A 24,064-nucleotide genomic window follows, 5' to 3' on the forward strand; every position below is an offset into this window, starting at 1 on the left:
ACCCGTGTTCTGAACATGGCCACCTCTAGCTGCATCCTGGTGCTCACGTTAGCACTTGGCTTTTTAACAGTAACAGAAAGCAAAGGTAATTCTGCTTTGATACTTAGATATATTTTATTCGAAATCTTTTCATTATAAATGTATTTACAGTAATTTATGTTTATAGCGGATTGAATGGTATACTACTTAATCTTTGATAGGGATAAATCTATATATTGTATATATGTGATTTCTCATAATGACAATTGTATATTTACAAATATTGTATACAATTATTCATGTGTGGGTGGTAGTGCATTCTTTCTGAGAATAAAAGCTTTGTGAATATATATGGATAAACTTTCTATATGTGTTTTACCGGAATTATTCATCAATGATATAGTTTTAGTATGTACGTAACAATATTTCTTCGCATATCTATTTCTTTTATATACAAACGATAAGTCCAGATATTTCTTCCTGTCAAAACTCCTTTATGTGCAGATAAAGGAGTTTTGACAAGAAGAAATATCTGGACTCGTCTTTTATATATTTATTGCTTATACACCTGCAGAAATCACTTGTTTATGTATATAGCTTAATAGTATACTAGCTTAAATTCCGTCATAGCCTTATTTGGTATGGTTGGGAGGTATGCGCGTTATCTTAGGACTGTAAACTTGAGGTTTAATAGAGTAATATTCAAGATGATAGTAGTGTTAATTCATGTTTCTGAAAGAGTTGGAGGTATCACGATGATTGTACGTTTACTTATTGCGGCCAACTTGGTGTTTATCTTTGACTTTGTTTTAGATCGTGACGGGTACTTGAATGTCGACTTACAAATATACAGTTAACAATACATGGGATGTCATGGTGGTTTAAACGGAAGATTGTGCACTTTGTATTTCAGAATATACATATTTCTTTTAAAACACGTATTTTTTCCATTTAAACAATTAGTTAAATTTTTACACATTGGGTATTTTAACATAATGGTTTAATATATATGTTTTCTGATAATGTTTGAAGAATCGGCGGAGAAAAACATAATGGAATTCATCGCCAACATCACACATGTGGCAGAAGTTATTTATACACATTCTTTCTCCTTGTGGAATTGTGTGCCACCTACCCACTTCTATAGGTAAACGATGGCATGGAAGTTCCAAATAAGAGTAATTTAAAAGCCAAGAAGAAAGGGATATATGTCAAATATTTTGCAAAGACAAGTGAGGTACCTTTAGAAGAATTCGAAATCTCTGCAAGCCATGTTTGAGTTGCTATATCACGTAACCGTAGGGAGAAAACAGATTTGTGATACCGCGTGGCTAATTATCAATCATGAGCTGTTTCCATGTTCATGGCCAGGAATCCATGAGTAGAACTAAGCAAACTATCATTCTGAAAGGCTGAATGCTCTGTTTGTACAGTGTTGAAGACGTCAACTACACCGGCTCCGAGGGATTCGCCGTGCGTCAAGGGGTTTTCAGCGTCAAAGTACACAGCCACAATTTCTGAAAATGTAAGTCATCTTTACTACCCTATTTGTCGAGGAAATAGTCCTTGTATCAGTATGTCTTGCAGCTACGTGTTGCGTCATCTAGACGTACCAGGGTCCGTTGGTGAATACCAGGATCGTTCCGGTTACGATCCTTGGTGTGTCAGCAGCATAAACGTGTTCATGGGTTTTACCAAAGTGACAGATATAAGATATGCGTCACTTCACGATTCCGTAAAACATGAATCCTCAATGATAGAAGTTAAACTGTTTAAACAGGTGTTCATTCAGATCCTTAAACAAATTAAAATATCCCAAGCAAGTCTGTAATCCTATACATGTGCAGCTTTCAAACGAAGATGACATTATTTGGTTTCAGATATATTTGTTTTTCTATAAAAGACAATTGCAAAATGATGAACTTCTTTCTTAGAGTAAATGTCTGTCTACGTAAATCCAAATCCCCCTTATCCCACCTTTTGGCTTTATTCCCCACAATCAACTTGGTTGTAAAGTAAAATCCTGTTGGAAACTGCAGGAACGATTTGTCCCTCTATGGCGTTCTTCCCCTCGACGTAAGAGGCGACTAACGGGATCGGGTGGTCAAGCTCGCTGACTTGGTTGACACATGTCATCGGTTCCCAATTGTGCAGATCGATGCTCATGCTGTTGATCACTGGATTGTTTGGTCCAGACTCCATTATTTACAGACCGCCGCCATATAGCTGGAATATTGCTGAGTTCGGCGTAAAACTAAACTCACTCACTCACTCTTCCCCTTGAATATTCGCCCTCTTTGGGAAACGCTAAAAGACAGAGCGTGGCAAAAAGCAAAACAGTGGAAACACTTCTTCCTTATTCCAAACGGTAGTTTGAACTTTGAATTTCCTTTAAGTTTCACGTAGAATCACTGCTTAGGGACATTTTCACACTTTTTTGCACTTACATTTACAAATGTATAAAGAAAAGACCATATTGATGTGAGCTTGTATCTACATACATATATTTGCTTATGAGGTACGAAGTGTAAGAAGTGCGCAAATATACACATATTTATTTCCATATTTGTTTCAGGGCTGATTTTGGTCGAATTACGAGAGATGTCATGTTTCCCTGCCAATTGTTATGCATGTCGCTACAGTTTATATAGGCGGAACGCACACTGATTATGCTTAGACATGTATATATACACGGATTGATCAGGTGTTTACGTGCCATGCAATTTAGCACCATATAAACGAAACTTTAGGCTGAGAGGTAGGGTCTGTACTCTCCCAAAAAAGAAACGCATAGGTGAATAGGTGATATTGATATATGAAATCTAAATTCAAATATCTTCCAAAAGTAGAGTTTGTTATACTTCCGCCATTAAAATGCTGGTTTGCGTACATGGAACGAATGGACAGCGCAAAAACGCATTTTCGGAAACTTTAATGCACGTTTGTGTTCGAAAGTGTCGGGTGGTGGGTCAGCCTAGTGGTTAAAGCGTTCGCTCGTCATGCCGAAGACCCAGGTTCGATTCCCCGCATGGGTACAATGTGTGAAGCCCATTTCTGGTGTCCCCGCCGTGATATTGCTTGAATATTACTAAAAGCGGCGTAAAACCATACTCACTCACTCACTCACTCACTCGAAAGTGTCAACTTTAAAATGTCATGGAGAAAACGTTCTGAGGAATCGTGAGCAGGGACATTGCCTATTTTGCAGTTGGATGGTCATTGGCTTTGTTTTAGCTAAATGAAAGAACACCATTATCCCGTGACTCACTGCTGTAAATCGAAACATTGCCATTGGACGTCTGGATGCTGGGGAGTCCCCTCGATGTTCACCAGAGTACCATCGGTCGTTTATTGGACCGATATCAACAAACTAATTCTCGGCCTCGAAGTGGTTGACCTCGGAATACCACTGCATCGCAGGATAGGTAGATCCGGGTACTTCATTTGCGATATCGAACTGTCACAGCAATAACAACTGCAGTGCCTGGTTTGAGAGGAATTGTCGCCGCAAACCATTCACAATCGTATCAGAAGGATCCACATGGTTCCAATCATTGACTACCAAAGGGAGCTGTTCCAGCAAGATACTGCCAGCCTCAGACAGCACGTGCAACTATTCAGTATTTTCAGAATGAGAACATTACAGTGTTTACATGGCCCAAATGGGGCATTTCTGGGATGACCTCGTCCGACGCGCACGTGAACGCCAACCGGCGCCCCACACGTTGGATCAACGGCAGGCATTGCAAGGGGAATTGGCCAGAATTCCACACAATCGAATTCAAAGTCCAAGCCGAGACGATGTAGGACAGGTTTTTGGGCTCATGGTAGCCACAACAGATATTGAAGACAACGAACAGGTGGGAAGAGACGCCTTCACTTATAGAACCTATATAAGCTATACATGTTAAGAGACATTTGATCTTTTATACTGTGAAATTTGGTTGCAACTGGTCTAGAATCATATGTGTTATTTCACTTTAAAGTTAGCAGATTAAATTCGTGAAAATACAGCTATGCGTTTCGTTTTCGGGAGAGTATATTACCGCTTTGAGAAAATAGTATAATTTGCTTTAAACAGTATACGTATTTGTGTTTTATGATGGTGTGTCAACATTCTGTGAGAGGATCCTTTCGTCAAGAGATGCAGTCTTTATCGTACACCACACTGTGGAAACCGACGAGCATTGCCGACATACCAGGAAACAGACTAGGGGACGCAACTCTTGCGGCGATCTGAATCTCAGATCAAAATACGCATTTACTACTGATCACATATCACGCGATTTGTCGGGTAAAATGAGAGAGAAAATGATCACAGAAATCAACTCCTTTCATCAGTTACTATTTAATCTAAACATACAAAGGACTACTCTGACAATATTCCAACTCAGTTTTCTTCTTTTTTTCTGTGTCCTCTGCTACTGGCATGAATAACTTATCCATATCCTCCACTAGAACCTCCTGGTTACCATAGCCTATTTACAACCGATTCTGTCATAATCCCCTGCAGGCCTGGATATGTCTTTTCTGCTAACCTGTCTGAACCGCAAAACACTCGGAAGAGGTAAAGGGCACTAAATACTTTGATGAATCAAATGTACAGTGATTGCATCATGCAGATAACATCTCTCGGAATGTTGTTACTTTTCCAGGTCAACTACCAATTAACCCCTGTACCAGTTTCTCCTGAAATTAGAGCCTGCCGTACTGACACCAAGGTGGTCTACGACATTGGTACGTATAAACCAGCTGCTCTACCTACACCAAGCAGCAACAACGCGGCTTGTATGGCAGCTACATCATTCCAGCTGATATTCTTCCCATAGTGCCCAATGCTACTGTTTGATAAACACCATACGCCCCTGACGTCCACAAATGTATTGACAACATACTTTCACTACCGTACTCGTATGAATTGTTTCTCATGTTTTGGCTAAGAATATTGGCAAACCACACTTGTCGTAAGAGGCGTATAAATGGATCGGCTGATTTCATAGTCATCGAACTCCATGAAGATCCGGGTTAGAATTGTTCTTCAGCAACCCATGCTTGCCCAAAGAAGCGACAGACAGGATCAGGCGGTCAGGTTCGATGTCGTGGTTGATGCTTTTCATCGTACTGAGTTGCATAGATCAATGTTCATGATGTCTGCTACTGAATCGTCTGGTCGACAATTGATACTTCACAGACCGCCTTTATCAAGCTGTAATATATTTAAGTGCGACTTTAAAGAACAAACACTATGTCTTACTGAGGGCAAAATCGGCTCTAACCGAAGCGATCGTACAATCTCCAAACTTGATATCAGTGTTACCACTCCCGCCAGCAAGTCCCCAGCATATCCTGTGTGCTGTGCAAGACGTGACGTGATGAAGGGAGACTGAGAACAATATTATGACACAGTGTTTTTCGTAATGTTTTTAATTGGATCAGTGTGTGATATATGCTTGATGTGTAATTGTGAGTTGGTGTGTTTGATGACGCCGCCCCGAGAGTGTTGTCATGCTGTCGTTATTGACCACTTGCTTCCTAGCCTTACTATCAACTGTATCCTGTAGCTGGAAATAAACTGAGTGCTCGGTGCTCATGCTGTTGATCCCTGGATTGTCTGGTCCAGACTCGCTTATTTACAGACCGCAAAACCATATAGCTGGGATATTGCTGAATGCGGCCTAAAACTAAACCCACTCACTCCTACCAACTGTCATCATTATAAATATGGTTCAAGATGAGGTCCAGTTGTACTGATACCTTGTGCTGTATAGTGTGACTTGCTGCACAGATTGACGACTGGTCTGCTCTCTCTGTATTCCCTTACAAGTTTGGTCAAATCCATCTGTACGCATATTCGTGTAACATTTCCTTGTAAATACGTGATATTGATAGTACTTGATATCAGTTTTCGACAAGACTGTCTTCGGGTGGGTTACCGCGATAATTGTAGTTTAGATTTGTGACGGCCTTTCAATACTGGCGGTTATATGATGTAACTGTAGATACATGAGAGCAAATTTGAGTCGGTTATATTCTTTTTGGAAAAGACAATGAGACGATTGCTCTAGAATCGGTTAAATCGGTGTTAGGTTAGATTGTGCAGAACATTGCACCTTTCAGTTAAAACATTGCTGGTTTAAACAAATGAGAGCATGTCATCAGCATAGATTCAGTAGCTGTGACTTTATATGCATGGAGAAAGATACGTGAATCGGTCATGTGTAAGGGCAGTCTGACGTAGGGGTGCAGTGTTGTAATGCCGGTTGTATCCACCATGTATGTTATAAATATGTTCTGTTATTCCACTAGGGAGTCTGACGTAGGAGTGCAGTGTTGTAATGCCGGTTGTATCCACCATGTATGTTATAAATATTTTCTGTTATTCCACTAAGGAGTCTGACGTAGGGGTGCAGTGTTGTAATACCGGTTGTATCCACCATGTATGTTATAAATATGTTCTGTTATTCCACTAGGGAGTCTGACGTAGGGGTGCAGTGTTGTAATGCCGGTTGTATCCACCAAGTATGTTATAAATATGTTCTGTTATTCCACTAGGGAGTCTGACGTGGGGGTGCAGTGTTGTAATACCGGTTGTATCCACCATGTATGTTATAAATATGTTCTGTTATTCCACTAGGGAGTCTGACGTAGGGGTGCAGTGTTGTAATACCGGTTGTATCCACCATGTATGTTATAAATATGTTCTGTTATTCCCCTGGGGAGTCTGACGTAGGGGTGCAGTGTTGTAATACCGGTTGTATCCACCATGTATGTTATAAATATGTTCTGTTATTCCCATGGGGAATCTGACGTAGGGTTGCATTGTTGTAATACCGGTTGTATCCACCACGTATGTTTGAATATGTTCTGTTATTCCTCTAGGGAGTCTGACGTAGGGGTGCAGTGTTGTAATGCCGGTTGTATCCACCAAGTATGTTATGAATATGTTCTGTTATTCCCATGGGGAGTCTGACGTAGGGGTGCAGTGTTGTAATACCGGTTGTATCCATAACGTATGTTATGAATATGTTCTGTTATTCCCCTGGGGAGTCTGGCGTAGGAGTGTAGTGTTGTAATACCGGTTGTATCCACCACGTATGTTATGAATATGTTCTGTTGCTCCTCTAGGGAGTCTGACGTAGGGGTGCAGTGTTGTAATACCGGTTGTCTCCACCACGTATGTTATAAATATGTTCTGTTATTTCCCTGAGGAGTCTGACGTAGGGGTGCAGTGTTGTAATGCCGGTTGTATCCACCACGTATGTTATGAATATGTTCTGTTATTCCCCTGGGGAGTCTGACGTAGGGGTGCAGTGTTGTAATACCGGTTGTATCCACCACGTATGTTTGAATATGTTCTGTTATTCCCGGTGGGGGCGTAGGGGTGCAGTGTTGTTATGCCGGTTGTATCCACCACGTATGTTATAAATATGTTCTGTTATTCCCATGGGGAGTCTGACGTAGGGGTGCAGTGTTGTAATGCCGGTTGTATCCACCACGTATGTAATGAATATGTTCTGTTATTTCCCTGGGGAGTCTTACGTAGGGGTGCAGTGTTGTAATGCCGGTTGTATCCACCACGTATGTTATGAATATGTTCTGTTATTCCCCTGAGTAATCCATTGGTGTTGTATACATTTCCTTGCAGATCCTGCAACGTCATCGGACGTGTTCTTCATTGACAACAGAACGGGTTCTATCTACATGACCCATCCCTTGGACTACGAGAGTACATCAAGTCACCGTATAGATCTTCTAATACAGGTAAACTGCTGTTCTACCATCACAGAATGATTGCTTGCTTCTGTTGGGTTAATATGAAAGAATCACATTTCAATTAGGCCTTTTCACATAGAAATGAATACGTCGAAAGACTACATTACATATCCATTACAAAATGGCAGCCAATAACCAATCAGAACAGAAGTCGGAACATTACTGGATGTGTTTGGTGACAATTGTGACGTCCTATACCTTGAACCTGACTGGTTTGAAGACACGATGACAACACGGAACGATAGGCATATTGTTTGTATACTTTGCACATATATCAATGTAAGACAATTAGGGGCACGTTAGGTATTTTTTCAGTGAAGCAAATGAGAATAAACGCAAAAACCCAAACAACGTTATTCAAGACAAGATATATGTCACGGATATTCAAAGCAATCTCCGTCAACCATCATTTGATCGTCCCCACAACGAACTGCAGATTCGAGAACCAGGTTATGCGAACAATGTCTTTCTTGTGATGCTTCCCAAAATAGAAAAAAACAACCTAAAACAAAACAAAAACAAACAAAAGGAAACAAACTGGGCACAGCCGATCCTATTTTTGAAGAACCATAGATATTGATTCAGTAGTAGATGGAGATAACCTTCAGAGAAAGGTTTGGTTTGATCTAATGTTAGCATTTCGCAGACGGTATGTTAAAAGTTAACGAAGAAAAGATCGCTGTCTTCAAAAGACGACGGAAACTTACCCTGGTACGCTGCAGATGCTATATGAGCTTCCAAACCTGCCCCGCACTGAAAAGAGCAAGGGAGCTCATTGGCTAAAAATACAATATGTCCCATCAAATCGCTGACTCTTTTCAGTGCGGGGCAGGTTAAGGCCAAGGTCGTCAAGGGCGAACGGACACGACACAATTCTGTTTGCGATGAATAAATGCACGTAAACTCATTATGACAGTAAGATGTAAGTGCCTCCGAAAGAATGGCGACTAGCGCGCTGATAGGCGCCACCAGTTCAACATGTTTTGGTGAATGTCGTATGTGTATACTGTGAAATAAACAAGAAAATGGGTGAGTTACCGCTACAAATTCTGGATTTTGGCTTGGAATCGAGAAATCAGGGATTTCTCGAGCTTCCGAAGACCCTAGCTCCCAAAGTACTGCTTCGATTTTTGTGCTGTATGTCTCATTTTGTAGGTAAATCTATTGGCTTGAAATGTGTGCATACTTTAAATGGGATAAATACAGTGAGCATTGTTGAATTCGCCCTGAAACGAACTTGGTGTGTTCACCTCGTTACATCCCTTTCCTTTTATATAGTACTAAGACCCCGTCAGTGACAGTATATGCCTTGATGGCAGTGTTTAGCGTTACAAGCCCCTGTGGTTACACGCACCTTCTCTACAAGCAGTCTACGCACACAATCTTCACGGAATGACTCTACACGCAATTATCTATCTTGCCTACATTCTCAGCCTCAGTAGTATGTTATGTTCCTGCAATTCCTTCAGGAGACCCACGCTACTGGAAACGACGATGGGAATGCTCTTCTCATCATCGACGTCTTGGACGTGAACGACAACAAACCCGTGATGACGCAACCCGTCTACACCGTCCACATCTCGGAGAGCAGCGTCATAGGGCTTCGTCTACTCACGGTATCAGCAACAGATGCTGACTCGGTAGGTGCGCGCGCGCGTGCGTGCGTGAGAGCGAGCTAGCGATTAAGTGAGTGAGTGAGTGAGTGTGTGTGAGTGCGAGTGTGTGTGAGGTTGAGAGGTGGGGACGGATGAGGTTCGTGGTGGGTGAGTGTGAGGGACTGTTTAAGGGCACTCAATACACCCGAACGACGTTGAGTATTTCATTCAGTCACATTCCCCCAAACAAGCAATGGTGGTGCAAGTGTATTTAACGATATATTTCGAAACATTATAACAAGACAGTATATATGTTGTTTCAGGCTGTTGCATCCATGGAATTGACACACATTTTGTTAAACATACACCTTGAATCTTTGCTGATGTTAATAATCTATACACTGTTATCACACAAAGAGCATGTTGAGTGCCTAAAAGCAATAGAGCAGGACCGTATTTTGAAGCCAGTATTGGTTCGTCTGCAAGCTATGTGTAGAACTTTGCCAAGACAGGCAGAAAGTGTATGAAGTTTTCAACAGATGTATATAATCATGTTGCAGAAGGTCTCAAACCCGTATCAGATACAAAATGATCCACAGAATAGATATCTCAATATTATACAAACACACATGGAAGTTAACATGACAGCCAATTCAAGACTGTTATTTTTGTGCACATTGTATAAAACAAGAATTGCATGTTCAACTTGTGATACATAGCATTCATTTTATCTCTCAAGGTACATTATTATTATATGCCAGTTAGATACATTTGCTGACAGTGTACACAACTGTATCTGTGCAAGATTATGTTTTTTCTTCCAGGGAAACAACGCTGTTGTAAAGTATATACTTGACACACCCTCCTGTCCGATTAGGCTGGACACTATCACGGGGGAAGTCGATCTGATCCAGGAAGTTGACTATGAGCTGGTGCACCAATACAATTGTGTGGTTAGTGTGAGACAGCAGATTATCAGCAACACAAATGCAATTGTCTGGTGACTGTCAGATATAGCAAACTATCAACAACACCAATACAATTGTCTGCTGCTTGTCAGATACAGCAAACTACCAACAACACCAATACAATTGTCTGCTGATTGTCAGATACAGCAAACTATCAACAACACCAATACAATTATCAACAACACCAATACAATTGTCTGCTGATTGTCAGATACAGCAAACTATCAACAACACCAATACAATTGTCTGCTGATTGTCAGATACAGCAAACTATCAACAACACCAATACAGTTGTCTGCTGATTGTCAGATACAGCAAACTATCAACAACACCAATACAATTGTCTGCTGATTGTCAGATACAGCAAACTATCAACAACACCAATACAATTGTCTGCTGATTGTCAGATACAGCAAACTATCAACAACACCAACACAATTGTCTGCTGATTGTCAGATACAATAGGTGAAAACAGCAACATCTTGCAATATGGAATTTCTCGATCTTAACTTGATATATGAAAGCCTCATCTGTTGTCCATTAAATGATGGTTCTACCGGGAATCGTTACAGTTAGGTGAGCAACAACTCGTCAGACAAGTATCCACTTTGTCATATTGTCTGAAGCTTATTCCGGAAGTCATCTTGCCGTAATATGTTTTGACTTTATGCTCAAGGCAACATAAAATGTTTACACGCTCAATACTGATATAATAGAATACTTTTAAATAACATTGTATGCAACGCACCTCTGTTTTGTTCGAGACCACGTGCATAGTCAGGTGAACAAATAAACGGAGAATGCTAACATCTGTTTTGTATGAATACTTGTTACGCCACAGGTACACGCTCAGGAAACGCTTACCAGGGAACGTTTTTCAAGTAAACAATCGACAATAGTTATCAAACTTCATGATGTCAACGACAACAGCCCCAGCTTCACCTCGGACATGTACGACTTCGTCATGACATGGCCTCCCACAAATGGCATATATGTTGGAAAGGTAGGTGTCATGCACCTGAACTCAGCATCAAGTAAACGGCAGTGTAAGATCTTTTTGGAAGAAAAGTCTCAAAAGGCATAGAAAAGCTTGATAGTTTAATATATGCATAATAAAAAGCCTTGATGAATCGCTTATTAACCTGAAAGTTTAGTCTTAATTTATACAACGTTTTGAATTTACATTATTGCACTTAAATACCATTATATGCATTACAACCAGTTTATTCAAGTGTGCGATGGTTATGTGATAGAGTATGTGAAATTAACTTTAATTTAACCACCATCGAGAAGACGTTTAACTTCAGATGTATCGATGATGGAATATCATTCAGTAATCATCAATTAAACAATTTCCTCCCACTGATTTACCCACCTGAACTTGAAATATAGGAAGCAAGCGAGACCGCCTCGTGTGTTTCATATTTAGACATATGCATGAAGACAGAAACCTCTCAACAAGGCTGTATGACAAAAGGGATGATTCAGCTTTCCAATAGTCAACGTTCCCTTCAGGTCGAGCAATATTCCAAAAACATCTCACAACGTTTGAGGTACAATCGAGCATGCCCTTTTACCAATATTGTTAACGTCGTCATGCGACTCTGTCTCGGAAGTTGTTCGAGCACGGTTATAACATTCAAGGCCTCTGTAAAGCTTTCAAAATATTTAAGCTGAAGTCGAAGAAGACATCAGGGACAAATATTATATTTCCTATTTTCACTTGTATTAATAGTGAAAATAGTATCTTCATTAATATTGATTTATGATCACATGCTCTGTCAACGTTCCTGATTGTGTTAATCACCAGATTGTTTGGTCCAGGCTCGATTATTTACAGGCCGCCATCTATATTAAATACTGTACAATTGAACATCGATAACGTTTTTCATAGGTCACCGCCCACGACAAAGATTCTGGTGAATTTGGAAGGGTTAACTACACCATAGAAAACCCCGTTGACTCTTTCCTCTCTATTGACCAAGATGGAGCGATCCGCGTCAAGGACGCTTCCGTGGATGTTCTGCAGAAAAACAGAAACTACACCTTCCTTGTGATGGCCAGAGACCGTAAGCGTGGTTATTGTGTCTGACATCTCCGTATAGCTCACCTGGCGTCACAAGTCACAAATAATGCTGCTAGAGATCTGTTCTTAAAGGCGGAAATGCTCTAAAGTATGGGGGCGGTGGGGTAGCCTAGTGGTTAAAGCGTTCGCTCAACACGCCGAAGACCCATGTTCGATTCCACACATGGGTGCAATGTGTGAAGCCCATTCTGGTGTCCCCCGCCGTGATATTGCTGGAATATTCCTAAAGCGGTGTTAAACCAAACTCACTTACTCTAATGTGGTGGGCGAGCTGTCTAAGGCGCCAGGCTAGTAATCCAGCGAGCTTGGAGGTGCTGGGATCGAGCCTACCTGTGACCGGGTGTAAAAATACTTGGAGTCAACTTTGTGTGCAGATTCTTTCAATGTTGTCATAACCCCTAGTGTACAGTACACAACCCTGTGCACTTTAAAGAACCCACAAATTCGTATATGACCAGATGGTGGCCACATGAATACGTGCAAAGACCTAGTTGCGGGTTCAGCAACGTGCTGTAAACATGGACAAAGTACTCTGACTCTGTGTGCCAGTCCACCCAGCTGTGAATGAGTACCTCGTAAGGATGGGAAAGCCACATTAACTCGGTGCGCCTAGTAGGCAGCAAGAGTTGTATGATCCCCAGGGAGTTGAGATTGAAAATACGATGTCCCGTAGTGATGGACATCCAATGATCGAGGGAAAATAAAGCGCCTTGGAGCAGTTATACTGGATATCGGCGCTATACAAATGTTTGTATGTATGTATGTATGTATGTATGTAATGTATGTATGTATGTATGTATGTAATGTATGTTGCCCATTCTAAGCCTAGGTTCACCCATTCTAATGATCGCCATGTTTGAAACTGAAACACATTCTCTGTTCATGCGCATAATCAACATGGCCCAGAACTTAAAACCCCTTTAAAATAGTCTGGCTAATGTGAAAAACACCAAATGTCAAAGCATATTAACTAGTTTACGTTTTACAAGAGTTGGAAAGTACATAAGATCGATCATCTCAGAAGGGAGCGTCTTGGCCAGAACGAAACGATGATGAACACATAAGCACATTCAATTTGCGATTTTGCATTTGTCTTATGTTGTAGTACACCATATTATGTATCTTTAAATTCGAATGTTTTGCCCTTAAGGTTCCTTTTTTTGGTAGAATTGGAATTAAAAATTATTCCTGTAACCATAGCAGCAAATATGTTTACTGTTTTACTTGCATATAACAAGATATAACAAAGGCTTAAAAGAGGGGAATGTTGCTTTAGCACCCCCGCTTCAAGTTAAGTTATGTGCGTCGGTTATTTGTATTCACAATATAGACATATTTTCATTTTACATGCAGATTCTCCATAGAATATTATGGTTGATAACTTGAACTGCATGAAAGTGCATAGTGGGGACAATATTGAATGATTTCTTCGTTTTTTGAATAAAATAATAAAAAAAGGGTCCCACCATTCTCTCAACTTCTGAAGGAAGTTTTGTGCATGCTGAGTGAGATATGTGTAGATTATTGTCACCAAATGCATATCAAATGCTCCATATATTTAAAGCAGATCAGTTCAAAGGGTACATTGTCATCATGTTCAAAGTTATCACAGGAGGCATAGCCATTGTATCATAATAGGCATATCCATTGTATCATAATAGGCATATCCATTGTATCATAATAGGCATAGCCATTGTATCATAATAGGCATAGCTATCGTATCAGAATAGACATAGCCGTCGTATTATTCGAGGCATATATGGTTTTCGTCTCATAAGTGGTACAATCATCGTAGCATAATAGGTATAGTCACCGTAGTATGATAGGTATAGTCACCGTAGCATAATAGGTATAGTCACCGTAGCATAATAGGTATAGACATCGTAGCATAATAGGTATAGTCATCGTAGTATGATAGGTATAGTCACCGTAGCATAATAGGTATAGTCACCGTAGCATAATAGGTATAGTCATCGTAGCATAATAGGTATAGTCACCGTAGCATAATAGGTATAGTCTTCGTAGCATAATAGGTATAGTCACCGTAGCATAATAGGTATAGTCATCGTAGCATAATAGGTATAGTCATCGTAGCATAATAGGTATAGTCATCGTAGCATAATAGGTATAGTCATCGTAGCATAATAGGTATAGTCACCGTAGCATAATAGGTATAGTCACCGTAGCATAACAGGTATAGTCACCGTAGCATAACAGGTATAGTCATCGTAGCATGATAGGTATAGTCATCGTAGCATAACAGGTATAGACATCGTAGCATAAGAGGTATAGTCATCGTAGCATAAGAGGTATAGTCATCGTAGCATAAGAGGTATAGTCATCGTAGCATAATCGGTATAGTCACCGTAGCATAACAGGTATAGACATTGTAGCATAACAGGTATATCACCGTAGCATAACAGGTATAGTCACCGTAGCATGATAGGTCTAGTCATCGTAGCATAACAGGTATAGTCATTGTAGCATAATCGGTATAGTCACCGTAGCATAATAGGTATAGACATCGTAGCATAAGAGGTATAGTCATCGTAGCATAACAGGTATAGTCATCGTAGCATAACAGGTATAGACATAGAAGCATAATAGGTATAGTCATCGTAGCATAATAGGTATAGCCATCGTAGCATAATAGGTATAGTCATCGTAGCATTATAGGTATAGTCATCGTAGCATAATAGGTATAGTCATCGTAGCATAATAGGTATAGTCACCGTAGCATAATAGGTATAGTCACGGTAGCATAACAGGTATAGTCACCGTAGCATAACAGGTATAGTCACCGTAGCATGATAGGTATAGTCATCGTAGCATAAGAGGTATAGTCATCGTAGCATAACAGGTATAGACATCGTAGCATAGTAGGTATAGTCATCGTAGCATAATAGGTATAGCCACCGTAGCATAATAGGTATAGTCATCGTAGCATAACAGGTATAGTCATCGTTGCATAATAGGTATAGTCATCGTAGCATAACAGGTATAGACATCGTAGCATAACAGGTATAGTCACCGTAGCATAACAGGTATAGTCACCGTAGCATGATAGGTATAGTTATCGTAGCAACACAGGTATAGTCATCGTAGCAAAATAGGTATAGTCACAGTAGCATAATAGGTATAGACATCGTAGCATAACAGGTATAGTCATCGTAGCATAACATGTATAGTCATCGTAGCATAAGAGGTATAGTCATCGTAGCATAATAGGTATAGTCATCGTAGCATAATAGGTATAGTCATCGTAGCATAAGAAACATGCATGGCATGTAATATGACAGTAACATCTATTGGTCCTTGCAAGCAACAACTCGACACTGTTCAAGTATGCTGAAATCATGCGTGTCAAGAATGTTTCCAATATTTGTTCAACATTATAAAGAGAGAAATGTGTTAGAAAATCTGATAATATGTGTCACGAAGCGTGTTCCTGCATGTGTATCTGTATCTTCAGATGGCAAAAACCCACGTATGGGCCAGTCACTGGTGCTCATGAGGATGATCGAAGGCTACAACCGCTGGTTCTTCTACAATTCCTCATACAGATTCCAAATTCCAGAGAATACGCCATCAAACGCGGAAGTTGGGTTGGTAAGTACTCGACACTAATGTTTTCAAGGGTTCGAATCTGGGTCGTGTAAACCAGTTGTTGATGTCATGACCAACAACCTACAACGGTGACACACGATTACCCATCTGACCCTCACTCGTGCCCACTTAAAACGAACATTGGGTACCAGGGATCTCACTAACAGGGATTGTAACGTGCAAGGGGAAATACATGAACGGACACTTCTAATATTTGTATTGTATATTAACACCAATGAATCGTATATGTATTTGACCTACTAACTGAAGATTGCAGAATATATTCGATCTGAAGCATGTGGAGCGGCAGGGTAGCCTGGTGGTTAAAGTGTTTGCTCGTCACGCCGAAGACCCGGATTCGATTCCCCACATGGGTACAATGTGTGAAGCCCAATTCTGGTGTCCCCCGCCGTGATATTGCTGCAATATTGCTAAAAGCGGCGTAAAACCATACTCACTCGCTCACCATTTGAAGCATGTCGGGATATTTTCTTTCCTTGCTATATCGTACCTTCCAAAACTTAATTGCGGTGGAACCCATGTTGTGTTTAAGGTGACTGTGAACTCCAGCCACGTCAAATACAGCTTCCATCAGAAGTACACAGACAAGGACTTTCCCTTCGTCATCACCCAAGATGGCGGCTCCATCAGGCTCAATACGCCGCCGAATTCGCCGGTAGATCATGACGGACTCCATAACTCTTCTTCTTCGAGGTGGCAGCCACAGACGGTATCACGACCTTATACACCAACGTGACTGTCACCATCACAGATATCAATGACAACAGTCCCGTCTTCGTTGTACCTAATAGCGACAATATGATCATCCCCGTAAGTAAATTTAGGGAACCGGAAGCGACCATATACAAAGTATCAGCAACCGATAAGGATTCTGGTGACAATGGAAGAGTAACGTATGTCATACTGAACACCATCGACGCTTCCCGCTTTGGTATTGATAGGATCGATGGAGCCATTACAACACGCCAGAGTCTGTTTAACTTGGAAGGTAATCTGTTTCATATCACTGTGGAAGCAAGAGATAACGGACACCCTCCACTGACGAGTTCTAGACAAATTACGTTCCAAATCCAATCAGAAAGCGTCCTAGAAGAGTTTATCTATAAAACTATTGCAGAGAACGGAGCACCGGAGACGATAGATCTTCTGAAGGGTGCTTTCAGCACATTTCCTAGCTCTGAAGTGACCCTCAGTATCGATTCTGGTAACGGTTATCCAGTTGCAAGAATAAATAATGACAAGCTGATTGTGGACGCACTGGACTATGAACAAATTCAGTACGTGGACCTTACTATCAACGTCACTGGTAGAACGACCAACAGGTTTGTAGGCTTCATCCACGTGGCTATTGCAGTCGAAGACCTTGATGACAACGGACCAAGTTTCATCCCCTCGCCAGTTTCCACTTTCAACATCCCCATCACAGCCAAATCAGGAGCTAAAGTGTACCAGTTCGTGGCCGTTGACAAAGACAGCACAGCTAACGAGAATGGCGTTGTGAGTTACTCTCTCGTCGACTCAGCATCTCCCTTTCTTCTTGACAGCCACACCGGAATGCTTACACTAAAGAGGGATATGACGACGTCGGACAACAATGCTGTTTTCACGGTGCAAGCAAATGCAACAGATGGAGGCGGGCAATTTGCCCTAAGTTCTCCAGTTAATTTTACAGTATACGATCCTGACGAAGGCTTCCCCACGTTCCACGAATCAGCTTATTTTGGGTCCCTTCGTGAGAACTCCCCGATTCGTACGAGTGTGATGCTGATAAACCCAGTGCTGACAGTCTTCCCTGGGGCACACGAGCTCGCCGTGGACATGGTGGGCACGCACAAATCGGACTTCTACGTAACCGCTCCATATGTAAGTATATTCCCATAATGTGCTTTGATAAAATAACACAATCAATATATTGTGATCGTGATCATGTCGAATATAAAATATGCGCTCGTCTTCGGTTTCGGACAAATGTGCAATCCTAGCAATACTGATATTTGGGCCCTGATCCTTAAAGCGATCGTAGCGCTAAGATGAACTCCCATTCTTTAACATGGACTTATGACAGCCGTAGCACTACGATCGCTTTGAGGAACAGGACCCAGAATGTAATAATCTCCCTTTAACAACGTGTGCTATTCTACACAAATTAGACTGATTACAACGACGACGATGATGGTGATCACTGTTTTCCAGGGAGATCTATACACCAATACGCAAGTGGACGCCGAGAAGACCCCGATGTACTTGCTGGCGATAATGTCAACCACGCTCCATACTCCCATCAAGTCAACAACTGTGTTCGTACGTATCAGGGGACGTAACTCTGCGTTATGTGTTTAAATAGGGTTTTTACTGTGTATGTTGGCATTCATGCACTTTTGACAGCACTTCATCCATATCAGCGCGTGTGACCTCGAGGTGCGAGGACAAACATGATTGGGCGACACACTGCAGGTATTGCGTGGACAAATACATGATCTTAGTCAAGGCGAATCTTGAACCTCAAGCCACCGTATCCTTGCGCGCCTAAGGGATGTAACCCTGCATACAGAATTGGGATGTCTGAGGCGACTGGCCTGCATCCACACCGAAAAATGCAACAAAAATGTTAAACATTTATATATTTACGTGAGAAAAGATTCCGAACACTGCCACCTTTAATAAAAACAGTATTGGGGGCGGTCACTTTGAGTGACGTTCATGGAACATTGAATAATCAGGAATAGTTCTTTCTTTCTTGTCTGATTATCAGTCGAGGCGAAGAGAAGAAAGTATATAAAACTGGAACATCCCCCCTCATCCCTGTTTTTCAAGTGCGGTCGTTGCATCAGTGATATAATATAGAAACAAATATGGCGCTTTATGGTTGGCCATTTACCAGAGTCGATTACATGGTGGAAACCATTTTGTACGTGTGAAAAACGTTGATTTATACTGAAAAAACTTTATATTTGTCTTTTTTCATGTAGGTTCGAATAGACCTGGTGGACGTCAACGACAACCCCCCTCACTTCCCCTTCAGAACGAACCATACCACTATTCGCCCCAGCGACGGCCCCAACACCGTCATAGCAACCGTCACCGCTATAGACAAAGACCTCCACCCCCAGGTAGGTAATTCTAATATAGTGGAGTCGCTGGGGGTCGAGATGGAAGTCCTGTGAACAAACTTTATGATATTCATATTTGAGACAAAAGGTGTCTATTCAACGTCATTACTGATGGACCATCTAGGTTAGCTGAGTATCAAACGTAGATATGTCCCAACTTGTGTATGTTGACAATGCAATGAAAGATGCTTGATTGGCATTTTAGAAGATGCTATTTGATGAACATAGAGATTTTTCTGGGTTACATCTTCTTTTTATTAGAATAAAAAGAAAATGGCACTCAGAAAAATCTCTATGTTCAATGCAATGAACAGCTGGACAGTTGTTTATGTCTGTGTCGCACTGACTTTTATGTCGCGTTTATGTAAACGTTTGTTCAAGCTTGTTAACGTTTGTATTATTATCTAGCTGACACTACGCACATGTTGTACCTCTGAAGAAATACGTCTGTTTCCTTAAATGTGATACAAGAGAACATACGTGTCCTTCAAAATCCGATATAGAAAGCATTGCTCAGGTGATCGAGGATAGTGAACATGTCGGCCAACTGTGCACATGGCTGTGTCTACGATAACGGACAAAAGCAGATTCATCCGGACTGCTTTATAATTCGGAAAAATATGTCGGTCCCATACCGGTCCGTAATAGACAGATTCCACTGTATTTGGTTTTAAAGACAAATGCGCGATTCACTACTTGATTGTTACATGCTAGTCCCCAAACGCACTTCCTGCTTAGCGTATGTACACCATAAGAACCATAGTTGTTTTGTGTTAATGAAGTGAAGAATATGAGTGTAGTCTACTGAATAATGATGGCTGTGTTTGTTGTTTCAGCTGACCTACAACGTCACAACGGCTCCTTCCACTAGGTTCATCAGGACCAGACAAACCCATAACACGGTGGATGTAGTCGTTGTTGACCCATCGAAACTTAATGAGAAAACATATCATATTCAGGTAAGCGTTCTCCGTTCTCACACTACCAGAAGCTCTCTTCTGCTGTACAGTGTTACATATTGAAAGCACAACGAAGTGTCATTTCTAACCTAGACTGGCTTGAGCTTCTTTTCCATTGTGTCAGGTTCATGTTACAGTCCCATATAACTGAGCGAGTGAGTATGGTTTGACGCCGCTTTTAGCAATATTGCAGCAATATCACGGCGGGGGACACCAGAAATGGGCTTCACACATTGTACCCATGTGGGGAATCGAACCCGGGTCTCCGACGTGACGAGCGAACGCTCTAACCACTAGGCTACCCCCCCATGTGGGTAAAACCCGGGTCTCCGAAAATAAAATAAACTAGGCTAACACCCCCCACCCCCGAAAATAAATAAAATAAATAAATAATAATAATAATAATAAAAAAATAAAATAACAAAAAAATAAGTAAGTAAGTGAGTTTAGTTTTATGCCGCACTCACCGATATTCCAGCTATATGGCGGCGGTTTGTAAATAATCGGGTCTGGACCAGACAATCCAGTGATCAACAGCATGAGCATCGATCTACACAATTGGGAACCGATGACATGTGTCAACCAAGTCAGCGAGCCTGACCACCCGATCCCGTTAGTCGCCTCTTACGACAAGCATGGGTTACTGAAGGTTCATTCTATCCCGGACCTTCACTGGTTTGGAAAAATATAAGCATCAAAGGGTGCATACAATCTTAAGCTATAGATGGTGATGTTTTTCAGTTGAATAAAATATATACGATTTAGTATCTTCTAAATGAGTGTGATGTTTCTCCTGCAGTGTTAACGTGTATCGTAAACGCTTTACGTAAACTATGTTAGATCTGGGTTATAATAAGTTATCTTTTAAAAGTTATTTTTGAGCTCTATTCATTGATTTCTGCCGTGGAAGCCGTGCCAATTGATACATATCAGAGGGGTAAACAAAGTCCGTGGTCTAGACTACAAGGGTGGCTGAGTAGGTTATATGTGCTGGCGATTAGGTGCCTGACCCAGAGAGTTTTGGTTCGAATCCCAGATGGGACCCAACAACAAGCATACTAGAATCTGCACTTTACTGACAAAGTGTAATTCCAAATGGTTACAACTCTCTGAATGGCAAGTACCGTTGTATTCATAACGCTTCACGTTTTGGTATACAGGGCATTTCTATTTCACCGATGAATTCTAACGACAGCACTGTACAGTGTATAAATAACCAACGAATCAAGACATTGCCTGTTTGGAGGGAACAGAAAACCATGTCGTGACCTGACCAATTGGGGCTGAGATGACATCATACGAACAGCAATCCGCCTCGTGCAATGTCTTCTCTATGTATTGCTTTTTATACGGTAACGATAGGGTTCGCATGCACTTGTAAAGGTTAAACGATAAATCACGGATAAAGGTTTATTTGATTTCTGCGAGTAGTCCGCAGCCTGATATTGCTGGAGGAACTGGGAACATAGTATAAATACATAGCCATGCAGCATTGAGGCTACTCCCTGGAATACTTGGAATACTGGTGAAGACGTTTATTCCCACCTCCTACATCCACGTTTTGCTTTTGCAGATGGTTGTTAATGATGGACTCAACACGGACACGGCAAACCTCGTCCTGACGGTGGAGATGTGACGTCCTCGCGTTGGCGGAGTCTACAACTGAGGCTGACGTTTCTGTTACTGTACATTGTTGAGCACATGTCTATGCCACTGGTAGAGACAGAACTGCTGAACCAATCTCGATATGAAGTGTGATGTTTATCTGTGAAGATTACACAGACCTACATTGTCACAGATAAGTCGTACTGAGAAATATTCCACATAAGCATAGACTATTGCAAAGCAATTGTATACAACTTGTGATGATCACAAACAAATACAGAAATATAATTCCCAAACTACTGAAATGTCTATCGTACGATTACAACATAGGTATAACAAACATATAGATGAATATTTTGCATAGAATAATGAACACTTATGTATATGTATCTGATAGACTGATACAAAATCTATGTACAGTACGTAATGCTATGTGATACACATTGGTTAGGTTGTGAGGCCTATTCACTGACACTGAAAGTGTCGATACCTCAGACGAATAAAGGACGCATATAAATACTCAGGTGTTTTGTCGTCACCGCTTACTACTACTACGACCACCACTACTGCTGCTACAACAACAACAACAGCGCCTGCTCCTACTGCCTTCTACTACAGCTGCTGCAACATACCCAATGCAGAAAACCTTTGTCCCAATCCGCCCTGATTCTGTTCTAGGTATGTCAGTTTATCATTGGTTTCAACCAAAGTGGTAAACATATAAGACCCGCTCCGGTCTTTCCTCCCATACTAGGGGCGGTGGGGGTAGCCTGGTGGTTAAAGCGATCGCTCGTCACGACGAAGACCCGGGTTCGATTCCACACATGGGTACAATGTGTGAAGCCCATTTCTGGTGTCCCCCGCCGTGATATTGCTGGAATGTTGCTAAAAGCAGCGTAAAACCATACTCACTCACTCACTCACTCACTCTTTCCTCCCACATTAAGACCACACGTCGTGATATGACAGAAGTACTGGTCAAACAGCATTAATCACACGTCATGCGCTCGGTTTCAGGGAAAAGATATCAAGTTTCCCATTTTCTAAAAAAATAATTGTCAAGAACTGTGATCATGAGTTGGACCTTAAAAATGGAATTTTGGTTAGTCTTGTCTCAATTACTAACTAACTACTTGAGTTACCTGAAATATTGACAGATTGGGCGTAATTTGTTTTATCGCAATCAGACATGTTTGATGAAGAGTCATCATAATCTCATTTGATAACTCACACAATAAGTAACACGGAACAAAAGCGTGTTATCAGTCATCCACGAGAATAGCATCATGTTGTCAGGTGTTTGTATATGATATCCAGTCATGTATGGCTTTCATCTGGGACCTTGACTCTCGACGAGAGTATGAAGCGCCACTACAGTCGAGTGAGTGAGTGAGTTTAGTTTTACGCCGCACTCAGCAATATTCCAGCTATATGGCGGCGGTCTGTAAATAATCGAGTCTGGACCAGACAATCCAGTGATCAACAGTATGAGCATCGATCTGCGCAATTGGGAACCGATGACAAGCATAGTCGCCTTTGTGGCAAGCATGGGTTGCTGAAGACCTATTCTACCCCGGATGTTCACGGGTCCTTAGCGCTAAGACAGCCGTATCTCCCATAATATGGACTTACCACAGTCGTAGTGCTAACGTGTTTCTTTTGTACTGGACTGTAACTTAATTGTGTTCTTCAACCGAATTTTCAAACAAGGTAGTGCGCAGGGTACAGGTTTTGGAAGAAAGAGGAATCGAGAAAGAATTCAAGTCCACTATTAGCTGATCCTAACACGTTTAAGGGAAGCAACTCACAGGGGATAGTAATAATATTCCTTATTCCACACGGTCATCTTTGGTACCGGAAAGGACCTGGCGAGAAACAATCTTCAGATGAACTCCGCAACCCTGACGAAAAGAAATTAAAAAGTCAGACTCGACAATTACGCTGGATGGCTGCATTTTACATCAATAGAACGCAGGACGTTATTGAAATGTCACAATTGCTGCCTTTTAAGCTTAGTCACGTAGCCCATTGAATGAGCCACTTAATACAGTAAGACCTGCCGTGTTGTGTGAAACGACCAGCTTGTCACCTGCAGCACAGCTTTCCCGTCCGTCACATTAACAAATTGTCTCACTGCCATGACTACGAGGGACGGTGGTATCGCTGCTACACCTGAATTTAATTTATCGATAAAGTAAATTACTCCACCTCACACGATTTCGCAATTAGGTGAAGCCTGAACAAGAACTTTTCTTCGACTGATTATTCCGGCCATTATTGATCACAGTCCCAAACAATATTTCACGGCAAACACCGCATCGATTTGACTTGAGTGCTACGTCACTGTCACATAACCTGGATA

General features: G+C 41.3%; 2 protein-coding genes across 2 annotated transcripts; both read left to right on the forward strand.

Moving 5' to 3' along the window:
• Positions 1 to 16,764, forward strand: LOC124288894 (protocadherin Fat 3-like). Its single transcript, XM_046725482.1, has 10 exons — positions 1 to 85; positions 1,413 to 1,504; positions 4,635 to 4,716; positions 7,625 to 7,740; positions 9,222 to 9,392; positions 10,172 to 10,300; positions 11,157 to 11,318; positions 12,210 to 12,384; positions 15,874 to 16,010; positions 16,561 to 16,764. Exons 1-10 carry the CDS (start codon positions 16 to 18, stop codon positions 16,762 to 16,764), a joined length of 1,338 nt encoding a protein of 445 aa, XP_046581438.1. The 5' UTR covers positions 1 to 15.
• A 62-nt stretch (positions 16,765 to 16,826) lies between these two features.
• Positions 16,827 to 22,221, forward strand: LOC124288893 (protocadherin Fat 4-like). The gene is made up of 5 exons (XM_046725481.1): positions 16,827 to 17,891; positions 18,222 to 18,329; positions 18,998 to 19,138; positions 19,975 to 20,097; positions 21,671 to 22,221. The coding sequence occupies exons 1-5, from the start codon at positions 16,827 to 16,829 to the stop codon at positions 21,731 to 21,733; spliced, it is 1,500 nt and encodes a 499-aa protein (XP_046581437.1). The 3' UTR covers positions 21,734 to 22,221.
• The last annotated feature ends 1,843 nt before the right edge of the window (positions 22,222 to 24,064 follow it).

The sequence above is a fragment of the Haliotis rubra genome, unplaced genomic scaffold (assembly GCF_003918875.1).
Source record: "Haliotis rubra isolate DU_JTF1 unplaced genomic scaffold, ASM391887v1 Scf428, whole genome shotgun sequence".
Lineage (NCBI taxonomy): Eukaryota > Metazoa > Mollusca > Gastropoda > Lepetellida > Haliotidae > Haliotis > Haliotis rubra.